General features: G+C 36.2%; 1 protein-coding gene across 1 annotated transcript in view; it reads right to left on the bottom strand.

The window, feature by feature from the left end:
- Nucleotides 1–3,957: 3,957 nt before the first annotated feature.
- Nucleotides 3,958–20,251, bottom strand: part of spon1b (spondin 1b) — a 97,058-nt gene continuing 80,764 nt past the window's right edge. The window contains exons 8-16 of the mRNA XM_015338335.2: nucleotides 16,939–17,140; nucleotides 15,184–15,324; nucleotides 14,551–14,626; nucleotides 13,778–13,960; nucleotides 11,499–11,669; nucleotides 10,376–10,543; nucleotides 9,628–9,792; nucleotides 8,730–8,996; nucleotides 3,958–5,310 (exon numbers count right to left, since the gene is read on the bottom strand). Of these exons, the coding sequence (XP_015193821.2) occupies nucleotides 5,147–5,310; nucleotides 8,730–8,996; nucleotides 9,628–9,792; nucleotides 10,376–10,543; nucleotides 11,499–11,669; nucleotides 13,778–13,960; nucleotides 14,551–14,626; nucleotides 15,184–15,324; nucleotides 16,939–17,140 (1,537 nt within the window). The 3' untranslated portion in view covers nucleotides 3,958–5,146. The remainder of the gene's footprint in view (nucleotides 5,311–8,729; nucleotides 8,997–9,627; nucleotides 9,793–10,375; nucleotides 10,544–11,498; nucleotides 11,670–13,777; nucleotides 13,961–14,550; nucleotides 14,627–15,183; nucleotides 15,325–16,938; nucleotides 17,141–20,251) is intronic.

Here is a 20,251-nt window from a genome sequence, read left to right as displayed (position 1 = left end):
AAAACCTGACAGAACCCCATAACATCAATGCAAGAATTAATAATGAATATTCCCAGTATCTGAGTATCTGTCCCCTTTTTCCATATTTATTATGTGCTGAATTTTCACTTTTAAAACATTTTTTATGTCAGTATGTTACTGAAATGGTTTGCTTTATTTAGTCTTTCAAAATGTTGTGTGGAAAGAGTGTGGATTTTGGCTGTGGAGCCTTCTTCAGGTGTGGCTTCTTCACCTGAAGAGCTTCTTCATACCCGAAGAAGGCTCCACAGCCAAAACATTGTGTTTTCTTTCTTCTCTTTTCAGCATGGAATAAACCTATTACTTGTTCATCTGGAACTATATAACATCTTTGCTAGTTTTGTCAACTTTTTTGAGGGCTGCGGTTTACCTATTTTAGTTACTACATTTTCTGTGTACAATCATTAATTTAAAGCAATGACTTTATGTATTACGTATAACTTCAAACTCTTTCGGCTTCGCAAACAGTATTTGGAGTGAAAAGTCTTCTGGGGAGAAAATTATTTGCAGCCTTTTTACACTTATGGTCAGAGAGAATGTAAGCTCAAACTTTAGAGAATGTTTGTTCACTGGCTGGAGATTTGTGTCAGATTACATTGCTATGTGGTGGGAAAACTGTAGCTTTTGCCATACTGTTCCAGAAAAGGAAATGCCTTGTTTCACCCCAATATATTTTCTTTCTCAAGAGGAAAAATATCCTTTCTGCCTCAGTTCTAAAATGTAAGTTCCCAGATCAAAGTTGTACAGTAACATGAAGTCAGAATATTGAAGCCAATGTGGAATGTCATTTGTTATTTATGACTTGAGGGGTTCACAATCAGCTGTCTCTCTGTTATGTTTTATTTATTCTGCAACTGATTATGTAAAGTTCTGCAAATCTTATTTGAAAATAATTGAATTTTATTCTGTAATTATTCTAAAATGTAATGCAATTACATCTCTCTCACACTGGAGTAAATTTGATTGGTCCTGCTCCAGGGACACTGGGGCTCTGTCACAACAACGCTGAAGGAGGGAGAACATCAAATCACACAGTTAATTACCTCGGTCAGGAAATTGTATAATTATTGCTATCACCACAGTCACAGACAGGCCTGGTGGTACAGGCTAAGAACTCAGGGAATATCGAAGAGGAGTAATGGAAAAGGGTGAGGCCTACTGTTAGTCCTTTAATATAACGGGACTGCATCTGAATACTAAATACCCAGCTTCATTTATTCTCTCTTCATGACTGTCTCCTTATGCTTTAGATTCCCTAAAAGACATTTAACAACAAACCTGTTCTAAAGGTTCTTCCTAAACCTGTTGTAAGCATTCAGACATGTTTCAGAGTTTAACAATTTAGACACATGGGTAATTTAAAACAATTTTGTTTTAAGATTCCATTATGTCTCAAGTACAGCTATTTTACAACACAACATTACTTAATTCAATATAAATTGGATTCCAATATTCAGTACTTAAATGGGCCTGATCATAGAATATTTAAATTTTATGATTAGATGAACTTGCATATCTACAATATATTATGTGCAGGATCTTCTCTTCTGAATAGCTATATGTATGCTATCAAAGAATATATACCATACATAATGCTGATATTTTCAGTTTCCACCATTATGTGTACAATTCAGCACCTTTCCAAGGGTAAAATAATGACTTCCTGTAATGATGAGATCCTAGCTGTAGGTCCTGTGCCTCATTTTGAAATTATTTGTATGCTATGCTCAGTACTGAAGTTATGATCCCCTAAAGCCACTTTCTGGATTCTGCATTCCAGTAAACTTAATCCCTAACGACCTCACTTTTCTTGATGTAGTTTACAGCAAATTGACATTACTGGAACAAAATGTTTCAAAACATTAACTTGGCCACTGTGGACTACAGTGAGAGACAAATGACCATCTTCCCTATGATCTGACAGAGATAATTGTTTTTCTTATATAAACAATTAGAAAGTGTCCATTCCTGAATTATTGCACAAAATTGATATTTGCAACACCTAATAAACTGCATGGCTATATACTGTATATCTTTAAGAATACATACACAAATGAATACTTTAGTCATTTGTCTCCCTCAAGATATTTCTGAAAGTATTACAGTACAATTTGGTTGTAGTGGTATTTTAGGCTGTAATGTGTAACTTTCAAGCTATGCTCCTTGCTTTTTTTGAGAAAAAAAAAAATTTTAAAAAGGCGAATGACAGTTTTCACAACATCAGAATAACACTGGCCGCTTAATAAGATTCAGAATGAAAGGTTGTTTGGTGGGAAATGTTTTCATTTCCCATTGAAACAATGTTGGCCTCCAAGTAATAAGCTAATCTAATTTATGGGTGTGTTTAATTATTATCTGACAATATTAAAACCCCACCAGTACGCTAGAGAAAACAAGCTTTGAATCATAAGTTTCTTCATGTGAACTAATACAAACCATAGATTATGATTCATGTTTTAGTAAATTAAAATGCCAGCAATTTTAGCAGCTTGTGAAACTTTTTATGCAACAGATCACATAGTGAATGAATGTCTATGTTAATACCAAGTTAAACTTTTTAAATACTGCAATTAGTGGAGCTGCCAGTCTTTCATCAAACTTTGAGAATAACTGCTTTTCTGTGACTCTGTTCACTGCCCATCTGTTTGAAGAATCCCATATTGAATGTTCTCCTAATAAAGACTGAAAAGTCTAAGTAGAGAGATTAAATGAAGCAATTGTTTCACTAACAACTAATGCACCACAAGTGCCACCTGTTGGCTATTTTGGCCAAGGATTCACATATTGCAGTAGCCCGTAGATCAATTCCCACTGTACTGGGTTTTACCTTGCATTTTGAATGGCTACATCTGTAGTATGCATTCAATCAGGACAGTCAGAACTAGGCAAACACAATGTGGTTAAGAATTAAAAGTTTTGATTTTATCATGTGTCTGGGAAATAGCATAGAGTTCATGAGATTCAAAAGCAAACTTCATTGAGTTAATCAATAATTTTCTTAAAATATCTTTAGGGGCTTTCATATATGATTAAGCTGTCACAACAAATGTTGTTTTTGACATAAACCACTACTTGTGCTTTCTAGAGCCTGAATCGATGCACACTGGCAATTGAATTTCCTTCTTTTGGCCAGAATATATCTCTCAAATGTAGTTTTAGCAAAGCCTTTGATGTGAGTTGGGGAAAAAGATGTAATGTAGAAAGATTTATCTGACAGATGGTTATCAGTCAGTTGCAGCCTCGATGGTGTTATCTGACTCAGTGGAGGATTAAAATGTAAATTCTGTGTAGATATCCCCATCTAGTGGTCTATATTGTGCATTTATTTTATGACCTCCATCTAGTGGCCTACTAAATGAAATACAGCAGTGGTTAAAAGGTACTGTATGCATTACCCACAGCTGGGTGCTTTTCTCTGCGGAAGGGCCTTTGTGTGTACATATTATGTAGATGTGCTGAAAGCAGTAGCACCTAACTAAAGAGCTAATTATTTAAGAATAATTTAGATTTAAATATTATTAGCTTAACAAATTATGTATTTCCTATAGAATTTTCTAAATCATTATTAATCACTACATAAAGTATAGAGTAATACATGAAGTGAACAAAATAAACTTATTTATATACAACAGAAGAAACAGGGGAAAAATGAATAACAAAATAGTCATGTCAAGGAATAATTGATTTAGAACATGGTAAACTGGCCCAATTAAGCCAATGACAAGCTAATTTATTTCATAGTCACTGATAGCTGGCACTCCAGGACTGGAATTGGACCTAGACCCACAACAATAGAAAAGTGATGCCAAACATCTGGCCAGAGTTTTGAATCCCTAATCTGAAAGAATATGTTGAAGTACAGATCCTGATGATTAAAAACAAGGTGATGATGAGGTTAAACAGGAGGTGAAAGATGATTAAAAAAAGTCACCCACACAATTTTGTCACATTTACTTTTATTGTAAAGGTGATTTATTCCAAAATAGTAATATGTTAGAGAGACAGCTACAAAACATCTACACAAGACTTTGGTAAGAATTCCTTGTGACATTCTTATCAAAATTCCACAGCAAAAGTAACAAAACGTCTAATGATGCACAAATCAAATAAAAAATGCTAATAATTCTCACCTTATCAAGTTTAAATTGTGGAGCTTCTACATGTCATACATTTGAATAAAAACTCACAACAGATTTTTCTAAAAACAGCATCTTGAGGCTTATAAAATGCTGGAATGGTTACCTGTGCTTTTATTTCAGGAATATAATATGCTATTTAAGAAGTTACCACAGGATATAACAGTTCTATTTCTTTATAACTGATTGGTATTTTATGAATAGTATACCACAACAAGTTTACAGTAATCTTGCAAGAAATTCTAAATGCAACAGAGCTATTCAAACTCAAGGTGGAAAATCAATCTGTTTTAATCAGATGGGTTCATTGATAATCAGTTTGATATTGTTTTTAGGTGACCCATCCTAATAACACTCAACAAGGCTGCAGGATTTGGACTGGCACATGACTCTTGATCTTGAATTAAAGAATACTAGGCTAGAGATAACATGATAAAGCTACAGATCATGTTTGATGCGTTTGACAAGTAAGAGTGCCGAATCCTAGTGAATGAAAAAGGTTGCCACAGCAAATAACATTTAGAAATCTGTTAAATTCATGTCTTTCTCTTTGAGTTATTCATACTGTAGACTCACATTAGCTTAACTCATTGTATGGATTGCAAATGAACATGACTATGGTTCACTATCTAAAGCTATGTGAAACTGTGGCTGTCAGTGATAGTGTAACAGTGTGGCTTAAATCTAAATAAGTCTTAAAAAATGTTTATAAAATGCAATTAACGTGTTGTTCCGATAATATAATGGCTACATTCCCAGAACGTCAGCTATAAACTGTACAGTATATAACTGATTCGCAACTGTCTAATAACTCATTCGTTAATAGCTATTAATCCGAGAAGAGTGACCATTTACTTCAGAATACAAAACTGAAACTCAGAAACAGCATTTTGCTCCCACAGATTAACCTGGATTAAAACAAGACTGATTTTTCTCCTCAACGGCTCTTAAAGAGTGCATCTTTTCAGCAAAATTGAGACACATCCACATTTTTAGCAAGGATGCACATTGCATGCTCGGAGCTCCTTCTTGTCTTTGCAGCTTGTAAACTGAGAATTCTTGAACTTTTTCTTCACTGTCATGAAGCGCTCTTGAATGCCACCTCCGCACATCTTGGTGCAGTCCGTCCACGCTGACCAAGGCCTCATTTTACACCCTTTAAGGCAAAGACGAAGACGAAAAAACACATCAAAGATCACAAGAAACATCACTCTATGAATGTGTATATTGTATACAGTAGATTTAGCAAAATAAATTATGTGGATTTGGGTGATAATGAAATATTTTTTGTGTCACTTTGAGTAATTGACTGACAATTGTATATTGCACCTCATGAGTGACCGACTGGGTTGGACACATGCAGTAATAAGGTGATGTACTGTAGCCTACTGAATGTCCTGTCTTGTGAAGTTTGAGAAACAAAGAGAAAGGAACCACTTAGCATCGCTTATCAAGAGGACAGTGCCTTTTATGCTACAGGTTTGTTGAAGGCCACTAAATAACTTCAGGATGATTTGCCAGCATTGGAGCCAAGTCCTCTTCAGGCACGTTTTTTGTACACCACCCTGATTGAGTGTGTCAGCAAGTGTGGCACACTAGTACTGTATACAGTATGTGTACCACAGAGCGGTTGAAAGGAAGGTCCAAATGTGATGGTCTGGGTAGGATTCTCCAGTTACTTACAGAGCTCCTCTTTTATGGGTGCATGGTAATCTGACTGCATAACTTCCTGCTCATCCTGATAATGTTAAAATTCCAGCAGGACAGCACCACTCCTCATGCTGCTCATGAGAACAACAGTATGGGAATGTGACCGTTACACTGTGGAAGCCCTATGTGTCAGACTTGAGCTGAGATAGGATGATGTGTAGTAATTAGGGTTTAGAGACCAGTGAACAGACACATGCTTATCCAGGCTCTACAAGAGGAATGGGACAGAATTCCACAAGCTGCAACATGATGTAAAGCTCTCATTGCAGACATACAGCTTGTTTTGTTTCCAGGCACTGGCCACACACACTACTAGCCTGTGATCGGTGCTGCAAACCCATTATTGATCAACTCTGTTGATGACAAAGGTTAATCTGCATAATGTATTGATCTATGTTATGTGTGTTCAATGGAATATCAGTGAGATCGTAGTTTTGTCATTTTCCTGAAAGATCTGTGAATTTGTTAGTTTTACATTATCTTTGAATGCTCGTTATACCATCCAATAATACAGTAGTATTTACCAAGGAATAGCATTATTCAGTTATTAACACAAACATATTATTGATATTTTTAATATATTAATTTAATATATTCAAAGAGACTAGAAGTCCACAAAGAGGAGTTCTGGGCCCCAAGAGGATCTACAAATCATCCGCTTCCAGACAGATACTGTAGTACAGTCTGGTTTGTTGTTAACCGAGTATACATGATGCTGATACTGGAAGAAAGACAACCCACATACAGTACCTCTGTAAGAAAGAGTTGAGGAGGCTTTGATTCAGACCTTTGTTGAAAAGCTCAGATAAGCTGTTTCAGTCTGGTCTTTGTAAATCATTGAAAATATGTAACCCTTCTGAGTAAACCCTTTTTATTTCAAATTATTTTGCTTACGAATTCCAGAACTGCCAACACCCTACACCCCTCACAATAACATGAAAATGAACTGTAAAACTATACATTCTGGGTAAATATAAGATACAGTATGATCACTTTATTGGCCATATACAATTACTTGTATTAGGAATTTGTCTTTTTGCATTTGGCTCCATAGCATCCTAAGATATAGTCAGGCCTCAATTAGGCATCTGACAAGTTTTTCCAAGAGTTATACTTCTCTTTATTTTCAAACTACCATAAAAATCGTTAATAACAAAAGCACAATGAACAGTTCAACTTTCTTTCTTTTTAACTAATAACCACTTTGACATATAAAAAAACAGACTGAAAAGACAATCTTGAGAATAAATTAAACAAAGGTCTAAAATGATATTTTTGTGGCTATGAGAATGTTTTGTGCATGTTATCCAATCACAAATTATCAGACTTAAAAGGGTTTGGTTTGACTGTACAATGGGATATCCAGAATATAGTGCTTGTCTTTTTGAGTCTGAGTTTGACTCCTGCCAAGCTAATCCCACAAATTCCATAAAGGACTGAGTTGCAGGAAGTGCTCAGGCCTGATTCTTGGACCTTGTCCTAGGAAGTGGACTCATCCAGCTTCCAGCTAAAAGGATGTTATTGTTTGGGAACATGCAGCTGTGCATGGCAAGGAACTGTGTTATCTTTAGTTTTACATTTACTATTTACATGCATCTGGAGACTTTTAAAGACTCCTCATTAGTATGATACAAAGCTGCAACCCAGTAGGTTTAAGGAAACAATACAATGGCATGCCCCTTTCCTTTCATTTACTAAAATACAGCTCTCTAGTTCACAAAAATGAGCTTTGTAAATGTAAATGGATAATTGCAGACCACTGATAGTGGTTATCATGATACTCCTCTATACAAATCTGACATGATGAGTGCGTTAATCCTGTTTAATAATTAAAGCAAGATCCACAATCTCATGTGTCCCAGATGCTGTTTGAGAATATTTGATGCTACGCTTGGAAATGGAACATAAATTATTGTGCAAATGATCAAAGCCCTAACTACCAGTAAGGTGTTTATTATTCTACAGTATTTTTCTTAAAACTCATTAAAGATCTTGTCACTGGTTTTATTTACTTAGTAGCATGGCTCTGTCTGACTAAGATTATATTTTTTGCTTTACAGATGAGAAGACAGTTATGCTCTTCTGTGGTCTTCATTAAGACACTGCATTAATGAGGAACACTTGAGTTAGTCCAAGGGGAGAGATAACATTTTTAATAGGCATTATATTTTAGCTCTTGTAGTACCTCTATAAAAGCTTAATTATTAATACTATGGTATACTTATAAAAAAGCTATGTGACATTTTACAAGGACAGCTTAAAGCTATAATTTCGGTGACCAACAAGGTGAAGTTTACTATTGTGAATGGCACTGGATTGTTTGAAGGGTTATAAGCAATATTTCTCTACAGATCTGAGCAAAGCATGATTGTCTGTTTTTTTAAAAAAAACTTCATAGAACACTATCTTTTTCCTTTTCAAGATAAAAAAATGAGCAACTTGTACACATGAATTTGTTTTAACATGTTCAACAAACCCAGGATTTTGAGGTATCATAAGAATCAGTTGATGAAGAGCTCATGTCCAAGCATGAGTTTTTTCCTCCCACCTGGTGTCCGCATTCATGTGTAAAATCTGCTTGTATAGGTGTCCAATCTTGAGAAAACCATGTTCAGTTTTAACAACAGAAAGAAAATGAGCGTTTCTGCGGCGATAACCGCACATATTTTAAGTTGTTCTGCCCTTTCTCTACCCCCCTGTCATATTCTGGTATTTTATTGTCGTGCCTGATGTCAAATTACATGCTAACGGTCCAATAGAGGATTATTGGTGTTTTGCGCCTGTGGATCATCGCTTGCCGCTGTGCCGGCAGTGTGTAACAGTGTGGCGCCTGGGGGTGCCGACCCTGACCGCACTCGTGCAGACCTGGGTGCAGCTCTTCGGTGTTCTCGTCCCGGCTGCTCTGTTTACTCCTGCGCTTCTCCCGCGCCTCTTTGCGGCGCCTCCTCTCGTCGCTGGAACCCCGGTTGCACTTGCGGACCTTGCACTTCTTCCGCTGCACCGTCTCCGGGCAGGGGTCCCCCCCGAACTGCGGCTCCAGCTTGATCATCCTGGTCCTGATCATGTGACCCTTGCCGCAAGACTTGTTGCACTCCGACCACTCGGACCAGTCTGTCACCATGCAGTCGGTTGCTGAAAGGCACAGAAATTCACATGTTAAAATCCACGCGCTCTAAGCTTAATGATAGCACAAAAAGCAAGGACCGCCCCAAAAACGGTGATTGAATGTCCTGGCCACACTTCTTCCATCTTCCTCAGCTGCCTAAAGTTTTTTTTTATACAGTCTATTTCTTTCTGGCATTTCCTGGGAACCTGAGCGTTAAGTCGTGAGAAATGACTTCAGGGATGTAATGCAAACCTTTTAATTTTATTTATTCCTGCTCGTGCCACTTAAATTTAACGACATGGTTAAGAGTTCTTTCGTGTTGTGATGGGACAGAATGTAATATCATTTTCCCGAGTGGACTGCTGGCATTATAAGGAAAATAAACCTGCATGTTTTCCATGTAAAATATAGTAATATACTGTACCTCCTATTACACTTTTCTCAGTGCTGTTCAATGGCAGTCAATTTATGTACAGTAAAAACCATGGTATTTAATGCTATGCATCTTTCCTGGAATTAACTAAACTCCGCAGTTTAAAATACATGTGCAGGATAATCACTAGAGACAAACTGGAGCAGTTACGTTCCTCTCCCATACCGGTCCGGTACATCGCTGAGTTACAGTGTGTGGTTCATTGTCCCCGTTACAGTACTCACGACATTCAGGAAGCATGCACTTCTCGACTTGTTCCAGCTCTTCATTGCATTCTCCCAGCTCCACGGGGGACTTCAGCATCCTCTGCCGGGTCCTCATCCCCTTCCCACATGTCACGCTACAGTCGCTCCAGTCTGACCATGGCGACAGCATGCAGGGAATTGTATCTGTTGAAGAAGGGCCACAATAGGGCCAATGGCCCTTACTTACGATTCAATGAACGAAATCACGTTAAAACGATGTGCTTTAAACCTTGCCTTTTAACTTTCAAAGAACAGAAACAATACAGTATGTCCTGCCAAGGAGATCAGCCTCTCAATAATAATATGCTGGAAGAATAAAATGCTGCAAATGTACTGTACAGAGTATCCTTTTCGGTGGTTGGATTAAGAAGCAAACCAACAGAGATCTGAGTATTTCCCTTGGTTGTGTGTAATACATCATTGTGCGGTATCAATGGGTAAACGTCGAAGCTGCATAGCTAAATCTGTCAACTTGCATCCAATTTTGTTTACCCTTAAGAGCCCCTCAGTATGTGGTCATGATTAAATAGTGACGTGTTCAGCTGCACGATGTCATAAAAAAAAAACTATTTTTATGGTACACAAATACTAGTATGTGTGTCTCCAACGGCCTATTTTTTAATATTTGACATTGAATTTGAGTTTTCATTTTATTACAGCACAGCAATGTAGAAATATGAATCTCTGTGAGCCTGTAAGGTAGTAAAATGACAAAAAGGGTACTCACGGCATTCAGGCATCATGCATTTCTCCACCTCTGTTAATTCTGAGTTGCACATTGACCCATCAGAAGGAGGCATCTTGACCATTCGCTCTCGCTTTTTCATACCCAACCCACAGGTGGCGCTACATTCATCCCATTCTCCCCACTCTGTCACCAGGCAGCTGTTTGATGCTAATAGGACCAAATAAATCATAATTTAATTAATATTGTTAAAATATTATATTACATGTTGTACAGTATACTCTATTTCTAATCCAGCTAAAGAGAAATTTTATACCTCACAGATTTCTGCTCACTGCTTTAAATCCAACTCCAGCCAGTAACAGGCATGGTGCATGCCTTCACCCATAAATCAAGAACTAAATTGATGATAACAGATAAAAGCACATGGTCTCCTTAATTGATATAGCTTAAAACAAAATGACAACAAATGTAAATTAAAGAAAATTCACTGGAAAACAGGGAATGCTTTGGTTAGTCATAGGAGAGATACAGTATATTGTTGTTAACTAATACTTTATGCAGAACATAAAATACTAGAATTAACAATAAAGCAGACTATACATTTGTTTTAAAGGGGTACTGCTTAATTAAAAGTAAGCCAAATAAAACCTGTTAAAACACTTAACTAGTCACAGGTGGTCTATACTTGGGAATATAAGGACTAATGCATTTCTGAACTTTCTGAACAGCAATACTTTCTCTGTTATTTTTCGCAATTAATCAAAGATATCGGTCTCACTCAATCTTTATTGCCAGCTGTTTGTAACTGATTAAGAGGTAACACCAGGTCCACTTCAGTATGGAGCCTAAAAAAAACTAAAAAAGGTAGAATTACACCTAATTTAGGTTTTGTAATGGAGTTCAAATCATATGCTTGTACATGTAATTTAAATTTAAAATAGGAGAGAAATGTTATTATATCAAAAATGTAGGTGCATTTACAGCTGAAGAATATGGAGGGGATTGAATAGTATTGTGCAAACTGGAAGAATTTCAATTGTGCAAATAGTTTCCAAATTATTCTAAAGATGATTCTACAGGTAGCCTCTGAAGCTTTCTAGAGGATGCCTCTTGAAAATTAGACTTCCTGTCCAATAAAAAAAATCAAAGTAAATAAACTCACAGCAGTCCTCATTGACAACACATTTTTCAGTCTCTTCCGTTGGCAAGGTACATATGGAGCCGTCTTCGGGGAACTGTTTGACATATCTCTCCCTAGACCTCATGCCCATTCCACAGGAAACACTGCAGGGAGACCATGTGATCCACTCTGACATCATACAGGTAGATGCATCTAGATGGAAACAATCCTACTAGTTTAGTTTATGAACAGTTACTGTAACTATATTGTTACTGTCGGCATGACACATAGCTTGGGATCAATTAGTAGTAATATTTACGACAATTGTACAGGATATAATATGGGTTCTTGGGGTTTGCCACGTATGATTAATTACAAAAACATTCCTAAACAATTTTATTGCGACGGGCAGACATTACCTCATTTGACAATAGAATACATCTTCTGCTTCAAATTAAATCTGATTTATTTATCATAAATCTCCTCAGGCCTCTATTTTGATTAAAAAAACTTTGGTGAACAATACTGAACCTGTTTCTTAGAGAAAGCGACAGTAAATCACATAGAAGTTGTTAAACTTTTTACCATAAATTTGATTTATTTTAAAAGACATGCAATCTCAAGCTCACTGTATTAATATTTATATATTTACTCCACTAAAATGAATCTGTTTCCATTAAAAAACAATTTGTACTGAAGTATCCTATGCTTTTAACTTTGCCATATTACATATTACAGTTGCATTCTTTGGTAAAAAATGTTTCAGATGGGATCATTAGGATAGGATCTTTAAAGCAGGATCTTTTTTTACTTCAGGGCTGAAAGATTGAAAACAAAAGTGAGTGTTAGTTAATAAAGCAGAACTAAGTGAATCATTAATAAAACCTGTAAATAAAGTGGCCCTGATGAAGACCCCAGAGGCCCAGTGGAGGGGAGGGAGTGCATTATTAATCAGTTTGAATTCTTAACGGACTATTGAATAAGAACAAAAGCAATTCAGATCTGAAAAATGAACGCTTGAAATAGCAGGTTTATTAATCAATAATGTATGGTTGAGGAAAACAAAAGCCTTGAACGAATCCAAACACATATCACCTCTGACAAAAACGATGGTCTCTCAATAAGTGAAATGTATCTCTTGGGATTTTCAATAATGTACCCTGGACTGAATGTTAAAAGAGAATCCAAACTGTCAAGTTTGAGGAAAAACAAGTAAAAAGGTCTGCTTCCGACACAGAAACTAGATGCAGAATGTAATGGGAGAAGCTGCCTTTAATCATGCTTGATTTTACTTCAGACTCGGGATTTGAAACACAAGTATGAAGATTATACTATTTATATTTAGATTTAAATTTAAATATTTGACCAATCTTGAAATGCGTCTAAATCCTTTTGAATTTTGTTTGTGTCTTTGATGGTGTTTTTTCAAACATACTCTATTTATGGATAATTCACGTAAAATATTCTAGTTTACTAGCTATATTATCTTATTAGACTACAGTTTAATAATGCATTTTATAAGCACTTAACTCAAAGCACACAAAAAGAGTTCATGATCAAAGGAAAGAAATTGAAAAAAAAGAAAATAACACATGCAGTCTGCCAATGTTGGTATCCATTAATACAACTGGGTAGACAGGAACACACATGGGTAGGGTACATTTCTCAAGGGTAGAGTAGCAGTGTCCACAGTAGGGATCACAACATTCTAGTTAAGTGACTAGGCTACTGCTCTGAAGGTTTCCCCATGAACACAGTCTTGCACAAAACCATCTCTGCTTTTATCAAAGCAGGACAATGTATTGATCTCAGCAGTGTTTTATTGTCTTCTATACAAAAGAGAGAAGGGTTTATTGATTCTCTTTCCCAAAGCATGACCAGGTCTGACCCTTTATTTCTTACCACTGTATTCCCTTTAATGACCTGGTATCACAACAATGAACATTTTCTTCATATTTTCATATAAAAAAAGATATAAGAGAATATGTCATTATGAAGTCTGCTATTTCTATCTATTGTTGACATCTGAGTTTGGACTCATTTTACGAATATTAAGAAACAAACATGAAATACAGTATAATGTGATGTTATACAGTTGCCAAGTTGATCAGAGTGGCGTCTCAACATCATACTGCAAATGTTTATGAATGAGGTTAACTTTGTCAAAAAGGGTCTGATTTGAAGTCATCAGAGAGTGCTTAGCAAGCACTGGTCCTCCAAGCATCTTTGAGCTGAAGATAAGGGAATTATGGACGAGCAGAAAACAGATCACATTCAATGTCATGTTGGAAAATAACCCAAAGGTCTTTGTTGTTTCTCACCTTCATCACTGCAGCCAGGGCCCATGCAAGGCTCAAAATCCTGGGTATGTGGGCAGGGCACACTGAGGTCTAGCTGGGCTTTGAGCATCCTCTGTCTCATCCTTTTTCCTTTCTCACAGGTAGAGGAACTGCAGGCGGACCAGGGGGACCAGTTGGAATAGATGCAGGTTTCAGGCGTGTCATCTACAAAGGAGGTAAGATTATATGATTTATTGTAGAAACATCACAACCAGACTTTTTCTGCAGACTAGCACCAGAAACATATTGTTATCAGTTCGGATATAATTTAAAATGTATACATTTTAAAATTCTTAACACCTAATACATGAAATCTGAAGTATTCACATTTAATGGACTGCTGTAATATAATAGGTCTCGAGTGTATAACCAGAAATACTCCCATTTTAAAATGATAGATAATCAGAGCTTTAAAATGAGATTCCTTTTTTTCTTTTACTTAATATTATGAGTTAACTCAATTGAGAACACATTCTCATTTGCAATGATCAGCACTTATGCAACAGGGTACCGACTGGGGCAATTTGATGCAAGTACATTGTTCAAGGATACAACGGCAGTGTCCCACATGGGCTTTAAACATCCAAACCCTATGCCACTGCTGCACAAATCTTGTTAGTCTTTAAACCTCATTAAAGCAAACCTCTGAAATTCCTTCCTGTTTCAGAATATGTTTATTTTTACAGACTGGTTTCTCAAGCCCAGTTTATTTCCCCGTCTTGCACTGACATTTCAAATGCTATAAAAATCCCCACCTTCTTCTTTTTCTTCTTGGGCAAGGTCTGCCACAATATCATCTACATTATCAGGTACAATGTTACACTGTTCTCCCTGTGGATAGAAAATGCAAAATGATTTATCATGGAAAGGTTTTGATAATCTAGTCAAGACCACATATGGATCACAAAAGAAAGATGTGAGTTTTTGTGTTTGTGTCGCAGTGTGCCTTGCAATGAACTGGTGTCCCATCCAAGTTGTATCTCGCCTTATGCCTGTTACTTGCTGAGTTAGGATCCTCCAGCGTCTCCAGCGACCTTCTACTGGATAAAGTTAAATGGATGGATAAAATGGATACAATTTCAATAATTTTCAAAGAGATTCTATTCATATATGGCTAACCAATTATTAAGGAAAGTCCCGTGAAACATGTAATTTAATTCTCCTATCCCAACTCTCCACTCCATTGCAAACATTTCTTTATTACTATAAAGTAAATGTGGCATCATCAACATTAATGCTGCTTTGTACTAATAAATGCAGTGACAGAGTTCAAACAATAAAAGAGCATGAGAATTACAGAGACATAGTACAGTACTATAGCTTGATAATGCCGAGTCACCTGTAAAGAGAGAGTATCTCAAAGGCATGGCAAGCAGGATGAAGTTTACCTTTCTTGCAATTCTCTCAATAACTACTCTGGCAACTGGAGTAATAGGGCCTCCCTCTGGATCGTAAAATGGACTCTGCGGGTGGTCAAGGCTGGTCAGTGGTCGGATTTTCTCTTGAGGAATTGTTGGTTTGTTGGGCGACTGAAATTATCAGTACAGAACAGAAAGCAAAAGTCAAACATAATCAGAGTAATTCCTTTATCGCTGGGTTCTATATCTGTGACGCCAGCTGGTAAGAGCTACTTCATTTGATCTCAATATGCATAATTTATTGACTGTGTAATAAGTTTTTATGAGTGATTTATATCATTATCTCCTGTTTTTGTATTGGTTCACCCTTAACCTTTCACAGATGTAGTTTAAAAAGCTAATATTTTAAAAAGCTGTGTTTATGCAATGACGCATAAGAAGCTATTTAAACTAATACGTACAGTATTGTCTTCTAAAAAACCCTGTACTGTACGTAGGAAAGGTAAAGTTAATCTATATTATCTTAGGGCCTCTGCTTAGTGGAAAAAAAAAAACAGATTCTGTAGTAAAAAAAACATCTACATTTATTTAAGTATATTATACTAAATACAGCATACTGTATTTGTTTTAAGCCATTTTCATTTTAAGCCAATACAAAGTGTACAAAGTTCTGAAGGCTGGCCATTTGAAATGTAAAGATAAAGTAGAGCATTCCTGTTCAAAAGAATCAACAGAAAAAGACCATTCACAGGGGATGATGTCTTATTTTCAAAAATATCTACAGTAGTATATATTTAAAATAAAAATAGGTGTGAGCACATTCAGGGACCTTCAGGGAATCAGCCCAGCTCAGCTCTACGTTTTGACAAATGGAAGTTTGGAGGATGTGATTAATGATGATACAAAACTGTTTAAACAGACTTGGTGTTTGGAATGTCCCTCTCCCATTAATTTCAGCTGGGAAGTAGCTGTGCTAATGCCTCTCGGTGCTGTGTAGTGGAATCATTCATCTACACTGAAAAAACATCCTAAAGGCAGAATGTCTGGATGTGTGGAAGCTCAGCATGTTTCAAGCTTATACAATAGTACCCCTTGGTGTTCTTATTACTCAGCCTTACCAAAACAGCAGCTGCATTTGGTTACCACATGAAGTGGCTATTGGCATTCTAGAGCTGTTCAATTCTGAATTATTCTTGTATCACAGTGTGCTCAAATACAAGCATAATGAGAATGTTGCCAGAAACGTGAGGAAGTCATGCCATGGGAGAAAGGTATTATTTTTCTTGCAATTTTGCATGGGAATTTACATTTTTTATATATATACCGTACTCATGTACAGTACATGTACCCATGTGCCTTGCATTTTTGTAAATAATCCACGCTTTGAGAGAAATTTGTGTTTAACATGAATGCCCAACAGATTTTTAGTCTTTTTCATGCATCTAACCTGTGCTACTCTTTAAAACAAATCAGGCCAGTTTATGGAATACCCAAGTAATAACATCAAAACCAAAGATAATGATGTATTTTGCAGACATGCTTCTCAATATATTTTTTTCATTTCAAAGAAAAACAGAAGATAATCCAATGCAAGAGCATTTTACCATATATGAGATGTAAAAATAATTATATATTGACTTGGTGTATTTTCCCTTAATTAAATTATAATCAGTCCTGTTATAGTAGCACCAAAATAGATGCTGGGGGGACTTAATAAATTGAAAAACATAGTGCAACTCATTGTTACCAAAACATATTGTTGCTTCCTTTCTGTTCACTGTTTACCTCATAAGTAACTCCGTCATCTGTGCCAGCATCCCAAGGAATCAGGTCCTGAATTACTTTCTGAACCCAGCCACACTCCTTTGTACAGAGGTCTTCAGCTGAGAGTCCTACATTCCAGTCCGGGCTGGGTCCCAGCATTGTGAGGAAGGACATCAGGTGTCGTGTTCTATCTACTGAGAACTCAGCAGAGGGCGCTGCTCTCCTGTAAATCAGTTTAGATGATTATGTGTTATATGTTATCTTTTCTCTTAAACCAGTTTCAGAAATCAAACTTGTTACAGATGCAATAGCACTCACATGGTTTTCAGAGATGGCAAAAAATGTCTCTCAAACCATTAAACATAGGGACATGTCCAGACATATTGTAGAGTTAGTGCTTAATTTGTAAATGACAAGGTGCCAGAGTTCAGTGTAAACAGGAGAGAATGGATATTCATGAGACAAAAGAGAATTTTACACCACCTTTTTGTATAACATACACACAAGATACCTTTAATAACATGATTTAAGGGTAATTTAATACCACAATCATACTTCTATTAGGCCTTCTCTATTTCCAAAACATTTCCACTGTTGTCAGGTGTAAGAATCTGACTGTATGATCTCCCACTAGTTTATAGTGTTTAGGTACTGTAGTTGAAGTGTTCTGCTGCAGTAGAAGAGAGAGTCTTTTAGAGTAGCTGAGTTCATTGATGCTTATGGAGAGACACTGTGAAATTCTTGTCTCTTTCATTATTTACACTAAACCATGATTTAAACATATTTTTTGTATAAAACAGCACTGGCACGGGTAAACACAACCAAGGCATTTTTAATTCAAAGTAGTAGCCTCATCTAACTTTATCCCATATGAATCCTCTTCAATTACTAAAAATTAAACTGTAATTAGAGTTTCCATAGTGTGGACAATTTGAAATTGAAGTCTTAAAATGGTGAACTCTTTCACAAAGTAAGCACAGCAAACCACAAAATCATTAACAAAGAGTATGTATGTGGACTCCAAAATGATTTCTATTCATGTAACCATATTGCTTGAGTTACACAAATAAAACAACGTAGGGCAACAGTGCTTCAAGTTAAGATTAAATGAACCTTAAATAACTGCAAAATCAAGCATGGAAGAACACCAGAGAGCTTCATGGGAATGCAGAGTGCATTAGTCTCATTGTTTATCACAGTGTAGTAGGGAATGGCAAGAAAATATACTTCATCAAAGCACCAAATTCAATAGAGCAAATTAGACTGATTTACAGCTGAGTACACACTACTATTGTGCATTATTCAATCTGTTATAATTGGCTTCTGTACAGAATTTGAGTCAGATAAGCTTTTTTGCCATTTTGTCTGTTATTCTGCTTCAGGAACGGCTCATTAAATGTTTTCTTGGCTGTTTTTTTTCATCTTAGATACTGTGAAACTTGCAAATAATTGGTTAATTTTGTATGTGGTGGTTAAAATTTGCTTCCTCACAGAGCTGGTGGTTCAATGTTCAACCTTGCATGATTCAATTCCCTGGGATATATTTGTGTTGGTTTCATCCAGGAGCTCTAGTTTTCTCCCACAGCACAAAGATATACTGGAAGGTTAATTTGCCTCTCAGAATAATCTGGCCCTATATTTGTTCCATGCTGGCATAGCCTCTAGCTTCCCTGTGACCATGTACTGGATAAAATGCATGGATGGATGATTTTTGTGTGTGTATGTACAGTATACTGTACCTACAGTATTTTAACAGACTATTTTCATTTTTACTCAAGCCTATAAAACCCCTCTCCTAAGGTTTCAGTTGCCACTTACTTAATACAAGGAATTAAAGTTCACAACATCTCTTTGAAAGCCAGGTCAGGCACAAAGAAGCACAGTGATTATATATCAAAGTTCAGCAAGTACACAGCAGAAACGGAAAAGGCTTAACAAGGTGCAGTGGTAACAGCAACATCTCGGCATCTTTATCATAATCTTTTCAAAGGCATACTAAATTTCTTCTGCTGTCTTACTCATTTGAAACATGAATAGTCATAGACTTTTTTTTTAACTTGTATTTCAGGCTCAGCAAACAAAACATTTTTAAGAGCATTAGAAGGAATTCTGTGCTATGACTTTCTAAAGTACTTGCTGGAAATACAGTACTATTTTTTTATGCACATAGCTTTAAAAGTGTCATCAATGTAATTATGTGACATACCGTGTTGTTGTTCCCAGGGCATTTTCCATATGATCACAAAGTGGTAACCATGTAAACGGTTTTCATGCTTTATAATACAGTACCGTGTTTCATTATTTTGTCCAGCTACTACTTTTTCACACCATAAATCAGCTTAAGAGAGATGCAGTTTATCTTGTAGGTGTCTATTCTGTTTGAAACCAGATCTTGTCAGACAAATATCTGGTTGTGCACATTTAGTGGTTATGTGGTTAGGGTAAAAACACTTTACCTAGGAGCAGTATGTTTAATACATTCACCCAGGTGACAAGCTATAAAATCAAGACTGTAATAAAACCCAAACATGCCACATTGTGATACCTCAAGATTAAATGTTTTTTAGTCTGGAAGATAAAAATTTCATTTAAAATTTGTCAGTTTCCTAAAGATTGAATTAGAAAATTAGTAGTTTTTAGAATAATCAACAGCTTCTTGCAATGGTTACAATGGTTGAAGAAAGGCATTAAAAGTACTGCATGCTCTTATTTTAGCACTCTTTTGCATAAATGGTAAAAATAACATTGGAGACACCATATCTGATAACCTGAAGAAGGTAAGACACAGCACTGAATGTAAATCCCCGAAGCATATTTACTGTAGATACCATTTAGTGTAGCCAGTCAGCTTGCCCTGTGTGTGCGCTTTTCAGTTCCCCATTATACACTTTTCTATTTTTTTAATATATTATCCTTCAAATACTGTCATCACACCATCTGACACAATGATGTACTTTCTTTTTTGTGCAAACTATTGAACAGAAATGACCAGAACTATTATGCTTCTATTACCAGGAAAAAGCCACATCATTAAGCTTAAATGCAGCCTGTTTTTTATTGAATGAGCTTTACCTTGGCAACTTGCTTTGAAGACCCCAACCGTAGTAAAATTCTCTAAATGTATCACTTAAATGTATATAAATCCACATTCAAAAAACAGACCAGAGTATTAACATTTCCCAAAGTAATGTGCTAGATACATTAGCGCACAACATAAGATCCGATAATTGAATATTAGTGAAGTATGTACGTAAAACATATACAGTAATATATTCATACATTAACTCAGGAACAGATTATCCAGTCTTCCATTTTACGGTGCTATCTTTGTGCT

This window comes from Lepisosteus oculatus, chromosome 21 (genome assembly GCF_040954835.1).
Source record: "Lepisosteus oculatus isolate fLepOcu1 chromosome 21, fLepOcu1.hap2, whole genome shotgun sequence".
Lineage (NCBI taxonomy): Eukaryota > Metazoa > Chordata > Actinopteri > Semionotiformes > Lepisosteidae > Lepisosteus > Lepisosteus oculatus.
This window is presented reverse-complemented; position numbering and strand designations above follow the sequence as displayed.